Source organism: Heterocephalus glaber, unplaced genomic scaffold (genome assembly GCF_053883595.1).
Source record: "Heterocephalus glaber isolate CG9 unplaced genomic scaffold, H.glaber_assembly_v1.0 deba00001498, whole genome shotgun sequence".
NCBI lineage: Eukaryota > Metazoa > Chordata > Mammalia > Rodentia > Bathyergidae > Heterocephalus > Heterocephalus glaber.
The window spans coordinates 3,702,023-3,726,216 of record NW_028258321.1 but is presented as its reverse complement, the minus strand read 5'-3'; the positions used below and the strand labels follow the sequence as shown (position 1 = coordinate 3,726,216).

General features: G+C 45.0%; 1 protein-coding gene across 1 annotated transcript in view; it reads left to right on the top strand.

The window, feature by feature from the left end:
• Positions 1-24,194, top strand: part of Sorcs3 (sortilin related VPS10 domain containing receptor 3) — a 568,351-nt gene that overhangs the window by 443,075 nt on the left and 101,082 nt on the right. Inside the window, exons 8-9 of the mRNA XM_004866511.3 lie at positions 11,013-11,102; positions 18,401-18,580. Coding sequence (XP_004866568.2) covers positions 11,013-11,102; positions 18,401-18,580 — 270 coding nt within the window. The remainder of the gene's footprint in view (positions 1-11,012; positions 11,103-18,400; positions 18,581-24,194) is intronic.

The window sequence follows — 24,194 nt, the reverse complement described above, 5'->3', positions numbered from 1 at the left end:
GTTCCAAGGCTGTTTATTAATTTTCACAACAAAGGACCCGAATAAATAAGCCAAAAGCTGCACACAGGTAACACTGCTGGCAATCCAGCTGTAACCACTGGGTAATTTTTGGAAGCAGAACTTTACTTGTGATATAAACTAATTTTTGTAAGGTAAACAATTAAGTAAACCAATAAGAAAACTATAATAAGATTATTGAACAGTGTAGCATAGACTTTTTGTTAAAGATGTTAAATGGAAATGATGCAAAGTGTTTATGCCATGCATTGCGTAGCAGATTTAATAAAGGCTCCACACGCACGCACACACACACACACGTACGCACACACACACGTGCACGCGCGCGCGCGCACGCACACACACACACACACACACTATTTCTTTTTCCAAATCCAAAACCACCTCTTCTCAAACCAACACCTGGTGACTCAGCTCTGTTCTCCCTTCCCACAACCTCACTGGCTTTGCCAGTGATCTTTTCTTCCTCCAAGTTCCAAGGGGCCTTTCATATTCCCTCCCCTGGCCCCCACCTCTGCCATTGTTCTGTGGAGCAGTTTGGTCTGCCTGATTTCTTTAGTCACCCCATTCAGCAAGCAAACGCCTGCAGCTCACTCTCCTCCCAAGGCAGGGGACTGTAAGTCTCCCTGTTTGTGTATTCCACCCAAGGCTGTGTGCGAGGGAGCGCCTGTGTGATCTCACTGTGGATGACGTTAGAAGAGAGGGGTGTACACCCTCTGCAGTCAGACAGACGTGAGTTTAAGTTCCAGCTCAGCCTTTTGCTGCCTCTGTCACTTTGCCAGCGGAAGTCTTGGTTGTCTCATCCACAGAGTATGAATAGGATGGATGTGTCCACTGACCGACCGTACTATAATTGTAGAAGAAGCATGAGTCTATGTCGAGTAAGCGAAGGAGTTCTGAGGCAGTCCCTGTTAAACCTCAGTTCTGCCACGGTATTACCACTGGTCTAACATTGCCATCTGTAGGCCTTATTTATGAGGCTGGCTTTCCTGCGAGATGAAGAACTCCATGAGGGCACAGCCACATGATGCCCACCGTGCCTGACACAGCCTGGCACCAAGTGCTGAGTGAGTTCTTGCCAACTGCGAAATGTAACTTAGACTGGAATTGGAGCCAGCACCCGCAATGAGATGTTTAATCACGATGAACATCAGAGGAGTGGTGTGAATTTGTCCAGACCTTTCATTAGAATGGGGGCAAGGCCCTGGGTGAAGAAGAACATCTGATATCCTCTTCCCTGTTTCCCACAGGAAAGCGAGCTCCCTTACAGACCCGGGTTGTCCATGTTGCAGTGTTGGCAACTATGCGAAGGAGTATTTGATGTAAAATTACTACCCACTTACAAAATTCCATGCAGTCATCTTCCTGGTGTGTTTCTGATTCTGGCTCTGGTGAAACACAGACTTTCGAAGACTGGAAATGTGTCAAGAACCTGAGGTTGCCAGTCAAAAGTTCTGAGATTGGCTTCAGGGCCCATCTAAGTAACCCATAGGGCCTGAGGCCCTTTGATTCTAAAATAAGGAAGTAAGCGGCCTCACCCACAGGGTTGTACTCAGATCAAATGAGATTCATATAATTAAAAACAAGTACTAGCACAGAGTATGGTGCAGGTGCCTCTTGCTGTGGTGCTGGGTACTAAGGATGAGAGGAACATGACATTATCTGCCCTCACAGTCATAACCATGCAGCAAAGAGCCAATATTCACCTACTTTATATAATTCCAAACAGAAGCTAGTAAGTGGAAAACGCAGTCACAAAGAAAGAAATCTGAGGGAGGAAAGATGAGTTCTGACTGGGGTGGAAGAAGACCTAAAGAAGGAGGTGACGATGGTGGTTTTTTCTTTGCAGCACTGGGGATCCAATCCAGGGTCTTGTGCACATTAGCAGGTGTTGTACCGCTGAACCCCATCACGGGCCAAAGGTGCAATGTTTGATGCGAGTCACCACGGATGTTGCTGATGGGTGGCCTGGGCACAGATAACACCCCTAACCTAGGCAGTCCTGGCAAAGGCTTTGGAGTTGACACGCAGGTCCACTCAGGGCTGCGCAGTGTAGCAGGCTTGGTTTAGGTTTAGAAACCCAGGTTTAAGCCTGGCTGGCTGCTCTGCAGCCCAGGGCCTCTGCATGTCAGTAACTCATCAGTAAGCAGACTGCCTGCCACCTCCTCCTGGGCGCTGTGTGAGGGTCGACAGTGTGTGTGAGTTGCATCCGGCAGCGACACTTCTGCTGCTGCAGGAGAGGAGATTCTGACTTGAGGGGACAGTGGGGAAGCACCAAGAAGCAGCAGTTGGCATCACACTGGTATTCATGGCTCTCTTGGGGAGGGGCCAGTGTTGTCTGAGAAACAGCTTGACAGATGGTTTAAATCCAACTACTTCTGTTCCAAAATTCACTCGTGAGGCACACACCCCCAGTGTTGGCGAAGCTTTGCTGCTGTATCCTGCAGTCCACATGTGTCTCCAGGCCGTCTGGAAATCCCGTGTCCCAAGAAGTCATCCTTCTTCTATAGAAAATTAACTATTTTATTTGCTTGGCCCTTTCAGGATATTTAAAATATCTTGAGAACATCAATGAAATTAGTTATTCTCTGAGCAGCTCCACACACCTGCCATTCATCCCAGGTGGCTGAGGACACTTCTGTCTTGTGCTGTGCCCATCCGCCTCCTGCTTCTTTTCTTCACATGCCCCTCGCCTCCGATTCTCACTCTGCATGGGTGTAGCCTCCTCCCTGGTGAATTCCAGGGCCTCACACAGTGACATGGGCATGTCTGGATCCTCAGCTGGATTTACAGGGAACACACCCTGCACAACATGGGGCACCCTAACGTCCTAATCGTTCTGGCCTTGGGACACTTCACAGTTCCATGAAAGAGTCCCACCATCTCACTTCTTCACAAAAACCTGTGAGAAGAGGGTGAATATTAGTTCCTTAGTTTCACAGAAAAATAACCCCAAACACCAAGAGATTATTGACCAAGCACAGTGTTGCATGCTAGATCAGTGGCTGAGCTGGAAGTAAAGCCACAGGTGTTTACGGAGTCCAGAAATTTCCACCCTTCTTCCTCTGCTTCTCTCACCATTTTGTTTTTATTTTTTAAAAGTTTGGGATAAGGTAGAAACAACCGAAGCTAGTGTCTAGCTTGGGAAGATTTCACTCAGGCGATTGACTTCATAATGCCCCCTCCTCAAAATGGAAGTAGGCTATGTCATATATCAAGCTCAGAAGGAAACTCATGCAAGTACAGAGGAAGTATATGGTGCATGGGGAGTGATATATAAGCTGGACCCTTTGCAGTGTAAATCTGACCTCCACTCAGTGGCATCTTTCACAAGACCATTTGTGCCCAGCACAAAAGGAAGAGAAACGTTTTGAGAGCAGGGGAAGCACTGTGGCAGCAGCTTGTAACCATCTTATCCGGGCTTCATGGGTCACGCCTTTTCGTGTGCATGTCAGGCCCTCCCATCCTCACAGTCTCCTTGCAAGTAGACTGTCTAGGTTTCAGGAGTTACTGTATTATTTGGGAGTGTCCAGGTGCTCCTAAATGTTGGACTCCAGGATGCAAAGAAGTATCTGGCCACTTTCATTTCTGCACTCACCTCCACCTTTTCATCCACATAAAACAAAATATTTTTTTTAAATCTAGGAAGGGATGGCAAGGGGCTTCCATTTTGATTAGTCAGGTGGGCAACCCCAGAATTTATTCTCCCTCCTCTAAGTGATGAAAACCGCAACATGAAAATCCGACTTGGTGACTCTCTGGCACCAAACACTTAGGCTTCATGGTCGGCATGTGTGGTCTCCTCCAGGAAGCCACCCTCTGAGGTCACAGAGAAGAATTTCAGGCTTCTCTTTCTGGTCAGCAGTGATAAGTGGCTTCCTGGCGGCCCAGCGCCTCCCTCAGCCTCCGGATTGTGTGAGTAAACTGCCACTGTTGTCAGGCCCCGGGACTTCCACGATGTGGCGGGGTGCAGGCACCGTGGCCTGCAGCTCCTCGGGGCGGGTGAGGAACTCTGAGCGACCTGTGTGTCAGCTGCAGGGCTGGAACTCTTTCTGCGCTGCACTGCATTGAGTCCTGTTGCTCACCTGCCCGTAGTAGTCCTCGTATCTCTATCTTTCAGAAGAGAAAATTAGAAAGGTCAAATTATTTGCCCAAGGTCACCAACCCAGTAAGGGCTGGAAGCCAGATCAAATACAGTTCTGGCATCCCAACTCATGCGCTATAATGCTTAAAACTCAGAGAGGGGTCCTCTTTGAAAATACGTGTGCAACTGGAAACTTACCAAGCTTTTTCACTGCATTTAAGGTCAGAGAGTCAGATGTACTATTTTCCCAGCCACGTGGGTGTTCTAGACACAAACTCTTAGTTGCATACTGCTCTACCTCACCCTTTTCCCGTTCCCCTGCCTCACTGACATTTCCGGTAGACTGAGGAGAGTGAGGGCCCCATGAAGCCCCCGGCCGCGCCGGTGCAGCTGGCAGTAGCTTCTTCAGTATCACCAGTGACTGCACTGCACACTGATTAAGTACACAGCTTTGCTTCACCCACACCCCACAGAGACAGAGAGAAAGCACTACTGGCTTCAGTGGCAGCTCTCTTATCCCGCTCTATTCTTGGTGAAGCTATTTTGGGGGTACTGGGTTTGGGTACCAATGAAAGCTTTTACACACAAATCTATTTCAAAGGAGTCCAGCCTCAGCACAGTGCACGCTTGCTAGGCAATAGAACCACTCTTTCTAGACATGAAGAGGTAAAACTGCATGTTACATTAATATCACAGAACCCGCAGGACAGAAAAATGAATGAGCAAATGCCAGTTAGACAAACCCTAAACCCGAAGTCTAGCAGAAGAGGTGACTTGCTGATAGGAGCCGTGTTGTTCCAAGTGCTGCGCCATGGTTTTGATTCCCATGAAGTACTGGGGTTAGCTGGGCAGCTCTGGGAGATGAAGCTACTTGACAGACACATACTACCCCTCCACACAGAGCCCCAGGGCCAGCCTGATGCTTATCAGAACCGTGACAACTTCCTTCTGAGAACTACGGCTATTTGTCAATTCGTGTTGTGTTTTTGTTTTTTTGAAACAGGGTCTCCCTGTGCTGCCCCAGCTGACCTTGAACTCCTGGGCTCAATGTCCTTTGCCTGAGCCTCCCAGTAACTGAACCATAGGCATGCCAGCTTGGTGATGCTTGTGGCTCAGTAATGATAAACCTGTTTTCTTTGTTCTTAAAAGAGAACTGTGATCTTGGAAAGAATTATGTAGGTGGAGAGGGAGAGAAAGTCCTAACAACACCAAGATTTATTTTAAATAATCTGAATGGAATTAATGAGCAAAGAAATTGGAAAAGTTAATTGTGCATCCTAACAGCTTGGCTGTTTGTTCCTCTTGCTTCTGTAAGGACGAGGAAGCAAGGCAGGGCTGGGGGGAGAGGTGACTAAGGTACTCCTATTAAAGGGCCGTTTTTCTTGGTCTGGACAGATTGTGCCTGTCATATTGGACCCATGTGGTCCTCTAACTGGAAAAGCTTCCCATGAAGGCAGCGCCTCTTGGGTTAGCCAAACTTGTGCCATTGTAGCCCTTCTTAGTCACACATCCCACCAGCAGGTCTGATCACTCCTGTGCAGCAATCAGAGCATTGATTCTCTGGGTTGTGAATTGACAGAAACCCACACATTATCTTCTCTGGGGAATGGGGAGCAGAGGGACATGGAATCCATTCCTCTCCACGGAGAGGCTCAGAAATCTCACAGACCCCAGACCCGGGGGACCAGCATACACTGTGAAAGTCAGGTGAGTCCCTGCTCCACCATCGAATCTGCTGCATGTCTCTGAGTAGGTCATACAACTCCCCTAAATGTCAGTCTCTTCACCAAACAGAAGCGCACAGGGGAACAGTGCCTGGTGTGTTAATTGCTCCAGAAATGTTCTGTGCTATTAATATTCCTACCTTGTAGGGTACTGGCAATGTTAATAACAAAGTAGTATTGAGAGTAATGGATATTTTGTGGGTATTAAGTAATATCAAGAAAGCAAAGCACTCAACATAAAATAGGTATTTGAAATGTCAGTTACTGTCCCTCTTTTCAGATTACCTATGTCCACTTTTAAATTCTAAAGACTTCACAGGTATTTTCCTACCTAAGGCAGAAATAGGCTCAACTTCCGAACTCCCAAAAGGAGACAGGAAACAACTCAAGGTCTTTGCTTTTTTTTGTGGGCATATTTCCCTCTCCACTCCAGGACAAAACATCATCCAGAAATAGATGAATATAAAAAAATAAAAGATATGTCAGGTTAGTCTTCGTCACAGCAAGAGCAGGAACAAGTCAGAAGAGACAGATGTGTTTAATGGCCAATGCATTTGTCCAAAGGAATCATTTTCACTGGCCAGGAGCCCAATTAAACCTGTAAAATGGAAATCCAGAAAATCAGATTAACGAGCCAGTCATTAGTAAGGAAAAGACCCAGCTAATTCTGAGTTTAGCATGACGGATGGGCCCAGAGCAAATAATCGGATGACATTCATCAAATGTAAAATAAAAGGTGTCACAGGAAGGGAAAGTGGTAATAATCTCTGGGATTTACAGTGCCAGCAAATTTGCTTGTAAGGAAGAGAAAAGTTCATCAAAATAGATTAATAGTTGCTAAACTTTATTTCTTCCTTGTGTGGTTGCCAGAGAGCCACACAAATAATTGTGGAAAGGCAGCAAATACATCAGCCTGGTATCAGCCTGATGCTGCAGAGACTGCTCCTGAGAGAGGGAACTAGAGCTTCATTATGGCCTTGGATTAGTGGTGAACCACTGGAGGAAGCTGGCCAAACTCCAGGTCTCTTGGGTGCAGCTGGTGAGTCTGAACAACACATTAGCCCATGATTATTGACCCCTGTTCTGTGCTGGACTCTGAGGGACGGACATCTCCGTCCCTGGTTAAGCATGGGTAACAGGAAGGAGTAGGAGGGGGATTCATCCTCAGGCTCAGTGCTCTCCAGCTTGTGAGCTTGTGAAATCAAAGAAGGGAAGCAAGTGTGAGCTAGGGTAATGGGGCAGCCATAGGATAGACGTTCCTGTTTGAAAAGGGGTAGGACACAAGAAAGGAGTAACAGGTCCCAAGGAAGCCCAGGAGCCCGCAAGGTGAACAACATTAACTCTGGAGCTCCCTGAGATTATCTTTGATACCATGTCCCGCCTCCCACGTACCTGAGTTAGGGCCAGAGTTGAGTCCCCAGCCTCCAGCAGACCTCACTGTCGTGGCTTTCCCACTTCTCACAGTGCCCACAGTTCCCCATTGGCGGCTCTACAGCTGTGGGATCTTGGGAGGGGCTCCAGTCCTATGGCTCTGCTGGGCATTGCCCTAGTGGCCATGGAAATGGTCATGGCTCCACTGCCCGAGTTCTCTGTCTGCCATGTGCATGCTGTCAAGGTTTCCCCCCTGCAGGCTCAGCGTGAGCCACACCTGAGTCATAGCAGGGAGTGCTGACCAGAGCTTGGGAACCAGAGACTTAGGGCAGTGCCCGCTAGCCAGCCTGGAGGCCTCACATCCTCCCTGGAAACCTCTCTGTCTCCAGGCCCTGCCACTCTGGGTATGGATGGGAGTGGAGCTGCAAAAATCTCTCTTCTTTCATTGTCCTGACTAACACCAGCTGGCTTCCTTCATTCATGCTAATCTCCTTACAAAATAGTTCCCCGGCCACACCCTCGTTGTCCTCTCCCAAACATGCCTTTTTATTCTTGCAATGGCCAAGCTGAGAATTTTCCAAGGCTTTAAATTCTGCTTCCCTTTTGATTATAAGCTACCTATGGTCTGTTTACCTCACATTTTCCTATCAGCTGTCAAAGGAAGCCATGCCACCTCCTCAACACTTTGTTTAGATGTTTCTTCTGCCAAATATTCTAGTTCTTTGCTTGCAAGTTTTGCTTTCCATGAAGCATTGGACAAAGAAATTCAGTCCTATTCTTTGCCACTTTATAGCACGGGTTTCCAATACTTTGCTCTTCGTTTCTGTCTAAGACCGAATTAGCACTATTTTCACAGTCCGGATTTCTGCCAGCATTCTGATCACAGCCACTTAGGTCATGAGCAGATCAAAGCTTTCTCTCCAGCTCCCCTCTTCTTGGGAACTGTCACCTGAATCACCTGTATTATTCTGTTCCTGGTCCTACAGGTGTTTGCTAGCACTTTCATTCCAAAACAATTCTAGCCTTTAACCACTACTGTAGTTCCAAAGCCATTTATTCAAATGTCAAACACCTCACCTCTCAGTAGCAATTTCTATCTGAGACTATTTCTACTGCTATAACAAAATACTTTAGACTGAGTACTTTATAAACAACAAAAGTTTATTTCTCAATTCCCACACAGATGGAGAAGTCCAAGATCAAAGCACAATCAGGCTCAGGGCCTGGGAGGGCCCTATCTTTGCTTGTAGCATGGCGCCTTGACCAGTGAGTCCTCACATGGCAGAAGGAACAGCAGCACAAAACAGGGCTTATGTGAGTCCTATAGGTGTCAAGGATAAGGCACCCATCCCTTCATGAGGGAGGAGCCTTCGTGGCCTCATTACTTCTTAAAGGGAGGTCCCTTTTAATACAGTTGTATTTAAAGTTAAATTTCAACATGAATTTTGGAGAGGAGACAAACATTCAAACTATAGAAGCAGCGTTGTCTAGGAGTTAAAGAGGTTACCGAATTGTAGTAAGAGGTGGAGGAATAGTTACAGGAATACCTAGACTACGTATCCACAAGGGTAATTGTGAGCCAGGTGTGGTGGCTCAGTCTCACACCTGCAATCCCAGCACTTCCTGCCTGAGGCAGGAAGACTACAAAGACTGCAAGTTCAAGAACAGCTTGGGCTACATAGCAACACCTTGTCTCAATTTTAAAAAAAAAAGGAGTTCAGGAGTTGATTGGTGGGAGAAATTACAATGAATTGGTGGCATCAAATACCCTTCTATGGACTCATGAGATTCCATGTGATAGTTGACCAGAGGGTATATTCTGGGGCCTCAGACACTTTATTGTGGGCATGAGTTCTTCCTTGGAGGTGATAAAAGCATTTTAGGACAAAATAGGATGATTGGACAACACTGTGAAGATGCTCAGCGTGTTGAATTGTACATTTTTAACAGTAAGGTTTAGTTATGTGAATTTCTCCTCAGTGTTTTAAAGCTTTCTCATCATTGTGAACAGATTTCAGAAAAGTAGTTAGGCCTGGGGAGGAGGCAGGGTCAGGACGGTGAGGAGCGTGGAGGTGTGTGTCATTGCTGGTCAGAGCCGAGTCTGGTGTTCCAGGTGCAGCCCCCAGACCAGCAGCAGCAGTACCCAGACGTTTGTTAGAAAAGAAAATTAAACACCAGCCCAGCTCTACTGAATGAGTCCTGGGACCCAGCAGCCTGAGTTTAAATAAGCTTTCCAGGTGGTTCTGACGTATGTTACACTTTAAAACTATTGATCTAGTTCTTGGATTGGCAGGTGTGTTTACATGTGTTCGTTTTATAATTAAAAATAAAACCAAATCAAACAAATAAATAAACAGGATCATGCCATGACTGAGGGTGACTGTGTGTCCAGATCCAAAGATTATGTTTTAACCCAAGGCTAAAACTTAAGGCTTATTTTGAAAAGAGAGGAAAAGAAGACTTCTGAGCACCCCATTGATCTTAATACACCAATACCCACCTCTGAGCCAATGAAGCAATCTAGATTCCTAACAGGCTCTTACCAAAAGAGAAATAATCAGCATCACAATACAAGCTTGGCTCCAATTAGAAAATAGAGGCCTAGGGTGCTGCAGAACATCAGGGAGAAACTAGTCTCTCCCGTCCCTAAGCCAAGCCTGTGCCCAGAATTTCCCCAATGCTCCGCTGTGTACTGATTCTGACATCTGCTGCACCTGGTAGCCTGGGGTACCTGCTCTCTGGGCCTCTAACCTGCACAGAGCCAAGGGGAGCCTGGGAGAGGCTTCTCTTGGAGTGAGGAGCCAGGGGTGGCTCCTAGCAGTGATGTTGCGCCCGCTCTGCTGCCAGCAGTTGCTGTGGTTAGGACTGGAGTAGAAGCCTGGCCAGGCGCTGGCATGGACTTGGGCCTCGGTGAGGACGGGCACATGTCTGGAGTAATCGCCTCCTCAGCACGGCAGCTTAACTGCTGTTGTTGCCTGCTATTTTCTCTGAGCAGGCCGTGACACCTTCTGCTGTGAATATTAATTTCCCTTGAGTTAGGATAATTGGGCTGAGAGCAGCACTTTGCACCAAGCCCAGGCTGGGGACCATTCCTGGGAGTCATTTCGAGGTCACCTGATGAACGCTCCACTGCTTCCTTAGTGAGATTAAGGGTTTGTTCCTACCACACCACTCCTATCACCCCTACCCAGAGGATAGCGGAGCTGTGACTCAAACCCAGGACTTGTGAATTTCAAATCTGAAGCTTTTTCTCTAGCGTTTGATCACTTTAAGCAGTGTGTACACGGAAAGGATCGATAACTATCTGCTCAATATGTGGATTTATAAATATGAGGAGAAAAATGTGCTCAGATGGGAAGTGAAGTTAAATTTCAAAATAGTGAGAGTTTTGAGCAATAGTAATTACTTCGATGCAGAAAAAATACCTTGGAGAATTGTGTCACGGCTGCAGTGGATTAATAAACTGTGAAAAATAAACAAATAGATCATGGGTGCAGTCCACAGGCTCTCTGTTGGCCATTGCAGACACTTATTGGGTGTGCATGTAGGCCGAGCAGTGACCGAATGCAAAATCACTTCCTGCTCATGCCGAGAATGGCAGCCAGTGCGAGGCTGTCACAAGCGCCCCGTAAGTGTGTTGGTGCCGTGAATTTGAAGCATCTCGGGCCTCATGGGATTGAAGGCTCAAAGCCAGCGAGGGGACATTCTCTACAAGGGTGCAGACCCACCCTAGGTGTTGGTGCAGAGGCTGGTACTTCACAGCCTGTCCATAATCTGCAGTCCCATCTAACGTCTCTGTTTCCCCTGCAATCCAGGTAACAACAGGAGGAAGAGCCAGCTACTACGTGTCCTATCGAAGAGAGGCCTTTGCTCAGATAAAGCTGCCCAAGTACTCCCTGCCCAAGGTACTGCTTGAACTGCTCACTGTCCAGAGTCCTGCCTGACCAAGCAGGGGCTGCACTGGCTGCCTGGGTGGGTGGCAGGGGCCTGCACTGGCTGGACTAGTCTGCGTAGCTTGGCCACTGTGCTTGCTGCTGAACCTGGGTTCTGTATTCCCCTTCCAGCAGGCCTGACTTGGACTTCCTGTGGCCCACACAACTGGCGTAACCGGTAAAGTTACTCAAATGTGGATAGTGAGGACTCCTTCCCACAGAAAATGATATTAAACTGATATGAAAAGGAAAAGGAGTTAACCCTGCAAGCCAGGGTGGGGAGGGAAGCTGATCAGAGCTGCAGTGGTCCCTGGGGACCTGGAGGTGCTGGTTCCAGGACCCTGCAAATGCTGTAGTCCATGGACTCTCAGGGCCCTTACGCATGGTACAGTCGTTCCATACAGTCTACCCTGCAAATGCCGTAGTCCATGGGCTCTCAGGGCCCTTACACATGGTACAGTCATTCCATACAATCTGCACATGTCCCTCTGTGGAGTATAGATTGCCCCTGGATTACTTATAACACCTACTATGATACGAACACTCTGGGAAGAGGTATTGTGCTGTACTGGCTAGAGAATAATGACAAGGAGAAAGTCAAGTTGAGTACATTTAGTATGGATACAGGCCTATCTACAGTTCTGATCCACAGTTCATTCAATCTATCCACTTGGGACCCACAGATACACAGACCCAGCCACAGCTGTGCAGGCCTGATTTCAAGAGAGAGCATGGTTCCAGTAATAAACTATGAAGCTCTCTTGAGAGCCCGGGTTGCAGGAGAGGTAGAGGAGCTGGTGACGTGGGCAGGACCCACATTAAGATGCCACATTGTAGAGTGTGCCCACCAGATATTCTCAGCCTGAACTGGGAGGAAGAATCCCTTCCTGGAGCAAATTAGGAAGGGAAAATTCAGTCATACTTTTCCTAAAAGAGAAGGCCTCCTCTCAGTAACTAAGGTCTCCAACACTGGCCTAAGAAATGAGTTTCTGGAACGTTCCAAAGCGGGGCTCATTCTGCCTCCGTATGTGTGCATATTTTGTGTATCTTTAATCTTCTTAGGAAAACAAGCCATTCCTTCCCCTGGGCCGTGTGGCTGTGTGAGGACAAATGAGCTCTGGAATTGACTACCACCCTCAAGCTCTCCATTAATGATTAGCAACCCCATGGCAGGGTATTGTGGGGGGCATCGCCCCACCCAGGCAGCCCCTTCGTAGAACTTCATCCAGAGCAGCTTCTCATTAATATGAGGGCTGCTGGGAAAATAGCTGGATAGTTATCGATCCCCTTTGTTAGCTGGTGTTGGCCCGGATTTTTGTAGTCAAGGCTGATGAGGTGGAGACAGAAGATGGAAGGAGGGTTGGCTGTGCCCATTGTTTAAAAATGGAAAGGGCTTTTAGGCAAGTGGCTGCTGTTCCATGCAGCACCGTGGCTGCTGTTAGGCATCTGGCTTAAAAGCACGAGTGTGGAAAAGCTGCCTGCCACTGCTGCCCTCGTACTTCAGCTCCGGGCCTCTGGGTCCAGAGTATGCCCTGCACGATTTCTGGTGCTTTTCAGAGACTGCAGCGAGTGTCATTAATGATGAGCAGCTTTAGTGGGAGCAGCAGCTTTGCGCTGAGCCCTCTGTAACGCCGTGCCCAGCATCGGGCTGGCTCTTCAGTTCATGGGCATAAAAAGAGTGGTCCTGGCCAGGAAGTGGCCAGCGATGCTCGAGAGCAGTGGTGGCCTTGAGAAAAGCGCTTGCGCTTCGGAGCGGACACCTGATCTTCCGTTCCAGCTCTGCCACTCGCCTATCCATGAGCTCAGGTCTCCTCATCTGCAAAATCCCGTGTGACAAAGGCGCGAGCATTCAGGGAATGGCATAGATCAGGGCTTGACAAGTCGAAGGAATGGCTGTGCCCAGGAGGGAGTCATCCTGGTGCTCTCGGCCTGCTTGGCACGGAGCTCAGTGTTCACGATGGGATCACATCTCAGCGGACCTTGGACCCCCCCCCCCCACTTTACCACCCTGAGTGTGAGGTACCCTTTTCTGCCTCTTTGTCCCTGGGCCTATTCTTAATGTGCTACTCTGCTTGTCATTTATATGGGAGAAAAAGTTGGTTTACATGTAACAAGGCCAGATTCTCATCTTCCTCTCGTAAGTGATTAGTTGAGCTATCCTGCTCTTGGCCAATCTGGATAAAATACCCTATAATTTGACTTGACCAAACTTAGTCTTGGCTTTGCTGTTACCGTCACCCTCTGAACGTTGCCTGATGTTCACGCTTTTGCAAGCACTGGAAGCTTGAACTAACAGTGAGAGAACGGCCTCCCTCCGCAGCCCTTCTGAGGGTCACTTGATCCCGAGAAGAGCACCCTGCTCAGCTGCTCTTCACTACCCTGTACCTGCTCCCCGAACCCTGTTCTTTGCAGCTTTACTTTACTGCTTTCAATAGAAGCTGTGCTTTTCTTCCTTCCCTCTGAGGTGCTTGCAGATATGATCAGCAGGGGACTCTCCTTGCAGCAGTCTCCTCTTACCTAAGTCCGAGTAGATTGCTGTTATTTGACAGTAGAATATATTGTATCCTATTCTGAATGATCAAAAAGAAGAGAGGATTATGTCTTAGGAAACTTGTTACAGTAATAGTGGCCTTAGAGTTTACATTTCCACAAATACTGCTTTATCTTCCTATGCTGTGTCACAACCACACTTCTTAAAGCGTGTCATTTTGACTTTCTCACTTTCTGTTCACTTCTCAACTCTGTGGTAGTCACCCTCTACCCTCCTACCCACCTGTCCTCTGCTTCTAAATCCTCTAGCCATTGCTACCTGTGACCACCTCCATGCCAAGCCGCATAGCCCTATCTGCACTCTGTTCATCTCTCTGGAGCACGTGACATGAAGGGAAAACGAATCCATACTCGGTCCTCTTCTCCTCGGTGGCGTTTTCTTCATTTCCTTTGCTGGTTGTCCTCTCTCTGGCCGCACTTTAAATGTTGTGTTCCTGAGTTCTTCTTGAATTCATGTATCCCCCCGTGACCTCACCCCTTTTTCTCATATTGGTGAACGCTTCGTGCAAACCCACAGCCTGCGTCTCTCTGTGGTTCTCTCCTCATACTTAGCTGCCTATTTGAAGGAAATTGAAATCTTCATAAAAAAAACCCCGTGGAACCAGCCCACAACTGAGTCCTTGTCTCCACCCTCTGTGGCTCATATCTCATCCCTCTCTCCTCTTAATTTCCATGCTCCATTATTTATTCTGCAAACTTTCGTTATATGTCTACTATGGGCCAGATACTCAGTAAACACTGGAGATAAAATGATAAGTAAGAGACATTTTCTGCCCTCTAGAATCTTACAATCTAAGGAGAGAGAAAGACATCAAGCAAATGATTGCATAAGCGATTACTTAATCGTGACTGTAATGAATGGTGTAAAGAAAAAGCAGAAAGTTGTGTAAGTCAAATATCTGAAGCATTGTAGATGTGTCCTTCTGCACATCCCCAAACCATTTCACAGGGATCTCATAAGGAAACTACATCTTCAGTTCAACCCCTCAGGCATCATTACCTGAATTAGGGCAGGGACCCTTTAACCTTTCCTCACTCATGTCTGAACTTGCCCCATGCAAATCCACTCTTCACATTGATTCCACAATGAACAGGATCCCCTGAGGAACCTGATCCTTTGGCGCGAACCTCAGCATGGAGCAATTCTGAGCGTGCCTTTCCCTTGCTTACCACTTGGTGAGAGCTTTATACTACCTTGGGAGAAAAAGTGGAGTGAGCCCCCCAGAACCCCTTGAGATGGGGCCAGCCCCTTTCTGTCCCCACTTCCTGCAGAAGAAAACTGCTCTTGAGATGTAATGAGTGCCACACATTTGCATCTTTGCAAGCCGCACCTTTTCTCTTCTTTGTAAGCCTTTGCATTTCACTCAGCACATTTAGTGCCTCCATCTGGTCTGAGAAAGGCCACAAGAGTATGTAATGTCTCCACCATCAGGCATCTTTTGGGAGCAGACTCTTCCTTGTTTTCTTCTCTCTGTTGTGGTGGCTGGCACATAGAAAATGCTTAATAATTGAGGTAATTACATAATGAATTAAGCTATTGGAGGCCCAGATTGTAAGAAAACATTTCAAGGACATGGAAACATTTTCACCATCGTTCATCTAGGAAGTCAAAGGTTTGTGTTTTTACAAAGCAACTAAGATTCTCTTGAATTATTGTTGGCAGGGCAGAAAGGAGCATTATTTATCATTGTTTTCCAAATAAAAACACTTATGTGATTTATTTTATGTTCTTCAAATACAAAGTTGAAAAAGTCTCAATCTGAATGTGCTCACTGCAATTTCCCTCCTTCAGTTTCACCCTCTATCACCCAGCTTTCTCTCTGCATGTTCTTAGGACCATCAGGGAAGAATGGACACATGCTTTAAAGTTAGACTGAGGTAGCCAGATTCAAGAAGGAGCTTCATTATTGCCTCAATACCAGTTGGGCCAGCTTTATTTAATAATGCACTTATTTGTTCTTGCAGGCTAAATATTCTAGCTATTATTGGCCAACCTCTACTTAATTGTAAGAGCTACTTAGAAGGGGGTCACAGATTTGAGTTTTTCAGAGTGATTCTCCAGGGGTTAGCTATAACTAGAATAAGCCCATTGGGAGGGCTTACTCAGACGGTAGAGTCTAAGACTCCACACCAGGTCATTATCTCAAGCAGCAGGACCCATGAGTCTGCATCCTTTCGAGATCTCCAGATCAACTTGGGCATGGTGGTGCTTATCTGTAATCCAAGATACTTGGAGGGCTGAAGCTTGAGGGTTTCTTGAGCTCAAGTGTTCACAGCCAGCCTAGGCCACATAGTCAGAGCCTGTTTCTTAAAAAGAAAAGAAGGAAAAAAGGGGAAGAAGAAAAAAAATGAAGAAAAAGCTTGAGTCACAGGCAAAGATCTTCATGTTATTTGTTTTATGCAGGGATGCTGTATTCTTCTTTGACACGTTGTTGAAAACTGTAGGTTCTGGGTTAAGATAGTGTTGAGTTTAAATTTTAATAGTGTCAGTTGTTAGCTGGGTGACTTTGCAAGCTGAGGGATTTTCCAGCAGACATCCCAGAATCATAGATACCAGAGAGCAGCTCTTACCCTGGAGCCCAGATACCTGCTCACCAGGTGACATGGCCCAAGACAGTATTTACCAAATGTGCACTCACAGCAAACCCGGATGCCTCTAATTTTGAACATACCCTGGTGTTTAAATTGTTTACTTCCATTTCTTTTACATTAGCTTAGTCTCAAATAACTTAGCTCATTCATTTTTATGGCCAAAACATCTGGGGAAAACCAGACATTTCCATTGCATTTTTAACAGGGTAAGTGAATTTAATCTCTGTTTCCTGCAGCTGCTCTTTCCCCTCCTACTGGGTTCTTGGGCATTCATTCCACACCAACACAACACGATTTCCCCACATGGTTTTTAAGAGTAAGCCTTCTTTCTATTTTCAAGCAGCTCAGCAGGAACCTGTAATTCTACAAGATGTGTAAGCACAAATGACCCAGTGAGGTCTTAGTCAAGGTAACCTAGAGAGTTCAAGGCCAGAGGCTTTTTGACAATGGATCTTCAATAAAACATCTGGGATTTGTTTTCTTACTTCTCCCATCTTCCAGTTGCCCAAATGAAATGGACTTGCTCCTTTATGAATCATTTTGGAGGAGCTCTCTGTGGTGCTGACATTAAAAGCATTGCTGCCCCTTTTTACTTGGAATGATTTCTAGAACATGTTGGTCAAATAAAGCAAAGGCTGAACTCACCCTGACTATTAACTTACTGTCAGCCATAGTTTCCCAGGGTTCTGTCAAGGTTCATTCCACCACAAGGAGAAGGGTGTTTCTCCTTCCAATATTACTTTGTGGTATATGCAGCTGCACATTTGTGCATTTTAAAAATATAGCCATTTTATGCCAACACGTTCTCCTGACAGTATGAGTTCCCTTGGTAAAGGGCTTCAATTTGTGATCATGTTTGTACAGTGCCTAAATATGTACGCAAATTAGCTTTTGTCTTTTTTTTTTTTGAGTTGTGAATTACGAGATTTGATTTTAGAAATCACCTAGACCAAGATTACAAAGTAAAGTGACTTCAGGGACTAGGCAGGAAATGTGAGTAGGTAAGTGGTAGATCATGAAAATGTGTAGACAGGTGGGGCTGAAACACCAGTGGTGCTGATTCTGCCTAAAAGACAAGGGATTCAGGGATTTAGCACAGTATATGGTCAAACTGAACTCTTGTGATAATTGTTGGTTCTACTGATCATCTGTTTGGAATCCTTGATTCAGAGGCTATTTTTCCAAATGGCGGGGAGCTAGCCACTAAATTAGAGTCAAATTCCAGAGGTTTGAAATCTAGTCCTGCCATTTACAAGCTATGTAATCAGAAGCAGATTGGTAAATTTCTGTGCACACTAGTTTGTTCTTCAGTAGAACAGAAGTAGTCATGCTGTCTTCATCACAGAATCATTTTCGTTTCTGTTTGAAAAAAAGACATTAATATGACTTGAAAAGTGCCCAAACATAAAGCACCAACTTTTCAATTTGAAGGCGAGAAACTAACAGGGGGAGACTGACAGTTCAATAGTCACACAGCTGGCACAGAGTGTGTTGTTAGTGTACAAAACCCTAAATTCCGGGCTGGGTGTCCTGGCTTCTGTATCCGTGAGTTTCAAGTATGATGTAAATTCATAAGGAGCAGACTCTCCCTCATCTTTTACTTCCAAAATACTACGGAGAACTCCTGTGTATATGACAGATTCATCTGGTGCTGCCGTGATTGAAGCGGGGCTGAAAATCTAGAGCCTGACCAGTTGGTTGTGCCTGATGCTGAAGGTTTTAAAGAAAACTGCATGAGCCACTACACAGAAAATTTAAAAACAAAAGTTAGGATCAGAAGACAAGATAGGGGCTGTCTTCTCTGCATGTGTGAGCTTCCTCTAGCAAGACCTGTTAGCATGAACACTCATTTAGGGATAAAAATAAAAAGTGAAAGGGGATGAATCTCTTGATACCAGGGCAAATGCTGCCCAGCAAAGCCCCTGACACCCATCTTGCTGTCACTTGGCAATGAGAAGAAATAATGAAGCTCGTAATTCATAGCCTTGATCTGACAGAGAACTGTTTATCATTGCCTGTAACTCAGCCTTCTTCCCAACCATTTCATAAGTCACAGTAATTATTTGGGATCTCGCTGGCCAGGGAGGTATGGAGATCTGTTGCCTCACAGGACTTCTGTCTTCTTGCAGGACATGCACATCATCAGCACAGATGAGAACCAAGTGTTCGCAGCCGTCCAAGAGTGGAACCAGAACGACACGTACAACCTCTACATCTCAGACACACGGGGGATCTACTTCACGCTGGCCATGGAGAACATTAAGAGCAGCCGAGGTCTAATGGGAAATATCATTATTGAACTGTACGAGGTATGTAACCAAAATGGTCCCTCCCCTGAACTGACAACTCTTTTTCATGAGTTTTAGTAGAGTAAACACAGGTATTGGAGTCCTCGGTTTAGGTACCACCAGTACCACGTTGCAGTTGTGACTGAAGGAAAGGAACATAACTTCTCTGTACCTCAATTTCAGGATAGAGATGAAACACGTAGGTAAGGAGATGACTGTGGAAGGAGAGTTAATCAAGCTAAGCATCCAGTGTAGTGGCTGCCTCAATACAGCTGATTTTCTTGTCTGCATGCACGTTATTTCAAACCAGAAATGAAGGTCCACGCCCCTATGTGGCTTTTAAAACTGCACACTCCTTCTTATGGACCTTTGGTATGAGAATAGTAATGTTTACATGTTTAAGGTACTTGGAAAATTAAGTTTATGAGCACATTTTATAGGACAAAAGGCAACTATTACTGGCAGGATGGAGTGTTTTTGTAAGATGCCACCAAATGCCAGGTGTGCAGTATGAAGAAATGCCTTGATATAAGCTTGTCATTTACATTGTGTTTTTCTCTGTTTTCTTGTTTTGTTTGGTCAGTTAAAGAATAATTGCTCCAATAAAACCAAGTGATTTCACACAGAAACTAGATTTTTAAAACTAACTAGTGACCTAAAGATGTGGTGTTTTTTGGTACACCTAAGGGCAGCGTATAAGACTTGCCAGTCCCAGGCACAGTGAAGGGACTTGATTGATCAACGGATATGATGGATCGACACAAGGGGAGACCGTGTGGTCCTACTCTCTGCCATTAGCCAGGGCTGCTGGCCATGCCCAGGCTGGTTATGATGGTTGAGATCCTACTGGGAAGGCTAAGTTTCCTCTCGTAAGCATGGCCTCAGAGGGCCTGGCTGTGTAGTCCCCTTGTGGATTTTCCTCTCTGCCGAGTGGGAGGGGTGCAGGGGTCAGTGTGAGGGAGGGGCTGTCTGCTTTGCAGCGGTCTCCTCGGTCGTGCTTGTCATATAGGTCTTATATCCCTGCACTGCTAGCTCGGTTGGCTACTCAGCTACTGAGAGTGGTAGACATAGTTAAGATTGCAGCTCTTCTATTAGGAAGAGGAATGGTAACACAAAGGCATGATGTGAATGGAAATATATTTAAAAACAAAAGGAATGAATGTCACTGGGTAGAAAACAAAATCAGTAGAAATACCCAGATTTCCTAGAACATAGCTGGCAAGTGCTAAAATGATTCACTTTCACAACAAGGCTCCAGTTCAGGAAATGTCCCAGATTTCTTCCTAGTTGTGAAGACCAGTAGCAATAACTAAGAGTATAAAGAGCTTTGTCGCAGGATGCAGGAACACACCATTGTTATTGGCAATAAGTTACACCATAGGGAGGGTGTGGATGAATGCTTTAAGACTGAGGTCGTTTCTGGTTTCTCTTTGCCCGAGTAAAGGCATAGAGGTAAGGTGTCTATTTGTGGCTCTGTGATGACACCCAAACAGGAGATCATAACTACTGCCACACATGACCTTACAGTCAAGAAATCAAGAAATCCCTGCCTCTCTAAGCTTCTTGATTGATACAGTAGGCGAATTCGCCCCTCTGCTGTTCCTTCTCTCAGAGAGGGTGCCTGAAATTCCCCGGTCAGTTAGAACCTTGAGACATTGCGATTTGAAGAGGAGAATGAATCAATATGGAGAATGTGCCCAGATACATAATTTTTTCCTCTTGGTGAAGTTGGTCTTAAATTTTCAGTCTTGTTGGGGGAAAATGCATCCTGTTACTCCATTTGTAGAGAAACGAAAGGTACCAGGCAGGGCAACTTCTTTAAAGCCAGCCCTGTGAGCCTGTCCTCCATTGAGCTTTACCAGAGCTCATTGTGGCCAGGCCCACGAGGAAGTCAGAGGATTACTTGGCTCTTATCCTTGGGGATCTTGCACTCTAGGTCGTTGACTTTGAAAAGGTCGGTAAACAACGCTACCTTTTATCTGACCAAAGCTGAAACTACTTGAGACAGAGAGAAGAATTGAGACAAATGGAGATCAAACGCAACTTTATCACTTTAAAAATTATACAGGAGGAATTGGGATTACTACTCTTGTGGCTTGGAATTGGAAACATCCTTTTAACACAGGCAGCGGTGGTAAAACAGATGTTTTCCTGTAGAAGCTTTTTTCCTGTAGCAACACAGCATTGAAGTACAGAATACATGAGCTGTTCAGAAGGACCTCAGAACAAGAGAGACTGTAATAGTTTCTCTAGTGTGAGAAACTGAGAGTGTAAAAAAGGATTAAAAGGATTAATAACTAATAATTGATAATTTGAAATAGGAAAAGGTCCAAAGGTGTAGGGGTGGTGGGAGGAGATGGGGAAAGGAAAGAAGGGAAAGGAAAAATTATGAGAAAAGAAAAAAGGATGGGAACAAAGTCTGTGTAAATAGGGAAGGGTGGAGGGGGTGAAGGGTGCATAGGTAATGGGGAAAAAATAAGAACCAAGATGCATCATGTACAGGTACAAACACCCAATGATAAATGTAAACGTATTGTATACCTAAAATGTACCAATAAAAGATTTTAAGAAAAAAAAAAAAAGAACAAGAGAGACTGGGATGAGCTGTACATCCCTTACTATTTTTCTCAAAGTTTCTGATCTTATCAGCTCTTCTTAAAACATGGAGCAAGAAGTGAAGAAGTGAGAGGCATCCGAAACATTAAGAATGGGATGAGCCCAGACCTGGACAGATGGTGTAGATTTTTGATACGGTGAACTAGCCAATCTAATTGAATAGAATGGATGGTTTCCAGGGACAAGAAAGAAGTCAGGATACATAGTTGGATTTCAGATACTAGAAGGCATTTAATGACGAGTGAACACATTGAAGATTTGTGGTGAGTAGTGCTGTTTTGTACCTGGAGGTACATTCTGTGGTTTGGAGATAAAGCTCAGTTTAATTGGTCTCAAGGGGTCTTTAGAATTTAACCTTTTTTACTAGAGATTTTGCACAAGCTGAAATTGTGTACCACATCGCCAGTTAGCAAAGAGACCACAGTTTTTCTGGATTCCAAGTGCCCTTGAGCAACACAGCTGGGAAAAGGAGTAAGTTTTCACATTTAGTCAGCTTGTACACTGTCACAGAGCACGGTTTGTTTGGCGAAAGAGGACTGGTGAATGAGAACTTCAGTCTACCATACCGATTGTGGCCTAACTTCTCTTAGAGTGCAGTTCTCCCATGCTGTGAGATCAGAAGAGAGGAGATCAGCTCCCGCTTGAGGAATTTAGAGAAACTTACAAATGAGTTGGCTTAGATGATGAACTGCGGGAGAGGGGAAGAAAAGGACCAGAGTCAGAGGAGTAGGGCCTATGTTCATGGAACATTGGGTGGCTTTATGAAGTTCTGGCAATGAAGCTAGTGAAGATGCTGATAACGAGCTTGAGTGAAGAGTTGAGTGCTTATTCTGTGGGTTATGATGTCTCTTTATTCTCTCATATTTACATACTTGGCAAATAATATCTTCATATATGATACAGTCCCCTGTGCCAGGTCAATTTGTAACACCATAATATAATAGGAAATGGTAACATTTCCACATTTCCTCCATCTGAAAGGTCAGGGATGTCTGTAATAGTCAGGTGCCAGGTGGTTTGGATTGTCCTTGACCTCCTAAAGCTGCTGGTCTGTCACTCCTTCTGCACGAATGTCTCCAGTCTATTCTGAACAATGGGGAGGAGACAAGGAAAGCAAGAACTTATTTGGGGATTCAGCTCACCACAGGGAGTCCTTGGAGAATGAAATAAATCAAGTCCAGTGAACTCCCCCAAATCTAACGAGGTTGAGACAATTTCCGTCTACTCTCTTGGAGTAGTTTCTGGCTGAAGAAATATTCTCTTGTTCATTCTCTAATCCCTACTTCAAAATATAATATTGTCATGGTTGTAATAACATAATTAAGGGGAAAAATAACCCTTGAGAGCCAAATAATAATTGATCTCTTCTTTAAGGTACCAGAAGCTGTCTTAGTTACTTTTCTCATTGCTGAAACAAAGTACCCGACTACAAAGGTTAAAGGAGGAAAGGTGTACTTAGCTCACAGAGGTTTCAGTCCACAGTTGCTGGCTCCAAGGCAGGGTGGTGTGCCAGGGACCATCACAGAGGAGAAACAGTCCATGGGGGGCAGAAGGCAGCAACTCAGCAAGCAGCAAGTGACCAGTGACTCCAACAGCCCTCTTTCTGCCCCTTGTATTCTGTCCAGGATACAGGCACTTAGGGCAGGTAGTACTCACACCCAGAGTGGGATTTCTCATTATTCACTCACAGAACTATGCCAAATCAATTAGTGGACTAATGTAGTCATTACACACCCTTGATCCCAGCATCCCACATGCTAGACCCAGCCTCCTAAGAAAAGCCTCACCTACGAGTGCATGAGGCTTGGGAGGACATCTAGACACAAACCCTAACAGAAGCCTACCCCTTCAGAGCAGGGCTGCTGTTGACAGTAAAAGTAGTCCATTGTGTGTGCTTCTTCGTATTCCTGCCACATTCTTTTTTCACACAAAACTCTATTGTGTTTTTTCCCACATCCTTAACAATAAACTACATTGCTCTTTAGTGCTCTCCACTGATGAACTGAGGAACAGATATTCTTTTCAACAACAGTTATGCTATGGAAACATGCTCTGAGCTGCTGGTCTGATGAATTTTCCTGAATGCTTTCCTAGATATTAAGTATTCACTTTGTAACTCCTTATAATAACAACAGTTTAGCAACAATGTCTTCTACCCCCATTGTCAAATACAATGAGTATGTAACATGAGTTATACATAAGCTTTTAAATTTTTGCTACCCATATTCAAAACTGTGAGAAATAGAAACAATGAAATGTAATAATATATTTTACTCAAATGAAATGTCTGCAATATCATTTTAGTACATGTTTAATATGAAAAATCATTAATGAGGAATTTTATATTTTTTCATACTAAATCTAAAAAATCCTGGCTATATTTTACATTTCCCATGCATCTCAATCATATGCTAAACTTTCACTGCTTTGTCAGTAGTTATACTTTATAAAATTTGCAGTACCTAAAGGAGATTCACATACCCAAGTTATTCCAACTGTACTTAAAAGTTTGTCAGGAAACAAATTGAGTATTCATTCTTAAATTTAAATTTATACTAGTTAAAATTAAATAAGATGAAAGATCAATTTCATGGTTTCACTAGCTACTTTGCGCATAGGCATATGTGACCAGTGGCTACCACATTGGATTGCATAGACTTAAATCACTTATATACTTTTTCTTATTTAACCTTTCACAACATCTTTTAGTATAGATACTGTCTACTATTTTGCATATGAAATTATAGGGATCGGCTATGGTCATACCAGCCTGAACATGCCTGATCTTGTCTGAAATTATAGGGATGTGGACAGTATCATGGCTTGGTTCATATCACACAACTAGTAAATTTTGTTGCTACATTTGAAGGAATCCATGCCTGCTTGGCTAAAACTTCAGGCTTTGCCCACTATACTTTTTTCTCATTTTAATATAATATATTTTCATTATCACATTAATTTTACTGTTTTATGTACATGTATCAACTTCTTATAAGAAATGTAATCATTATGTACTGCA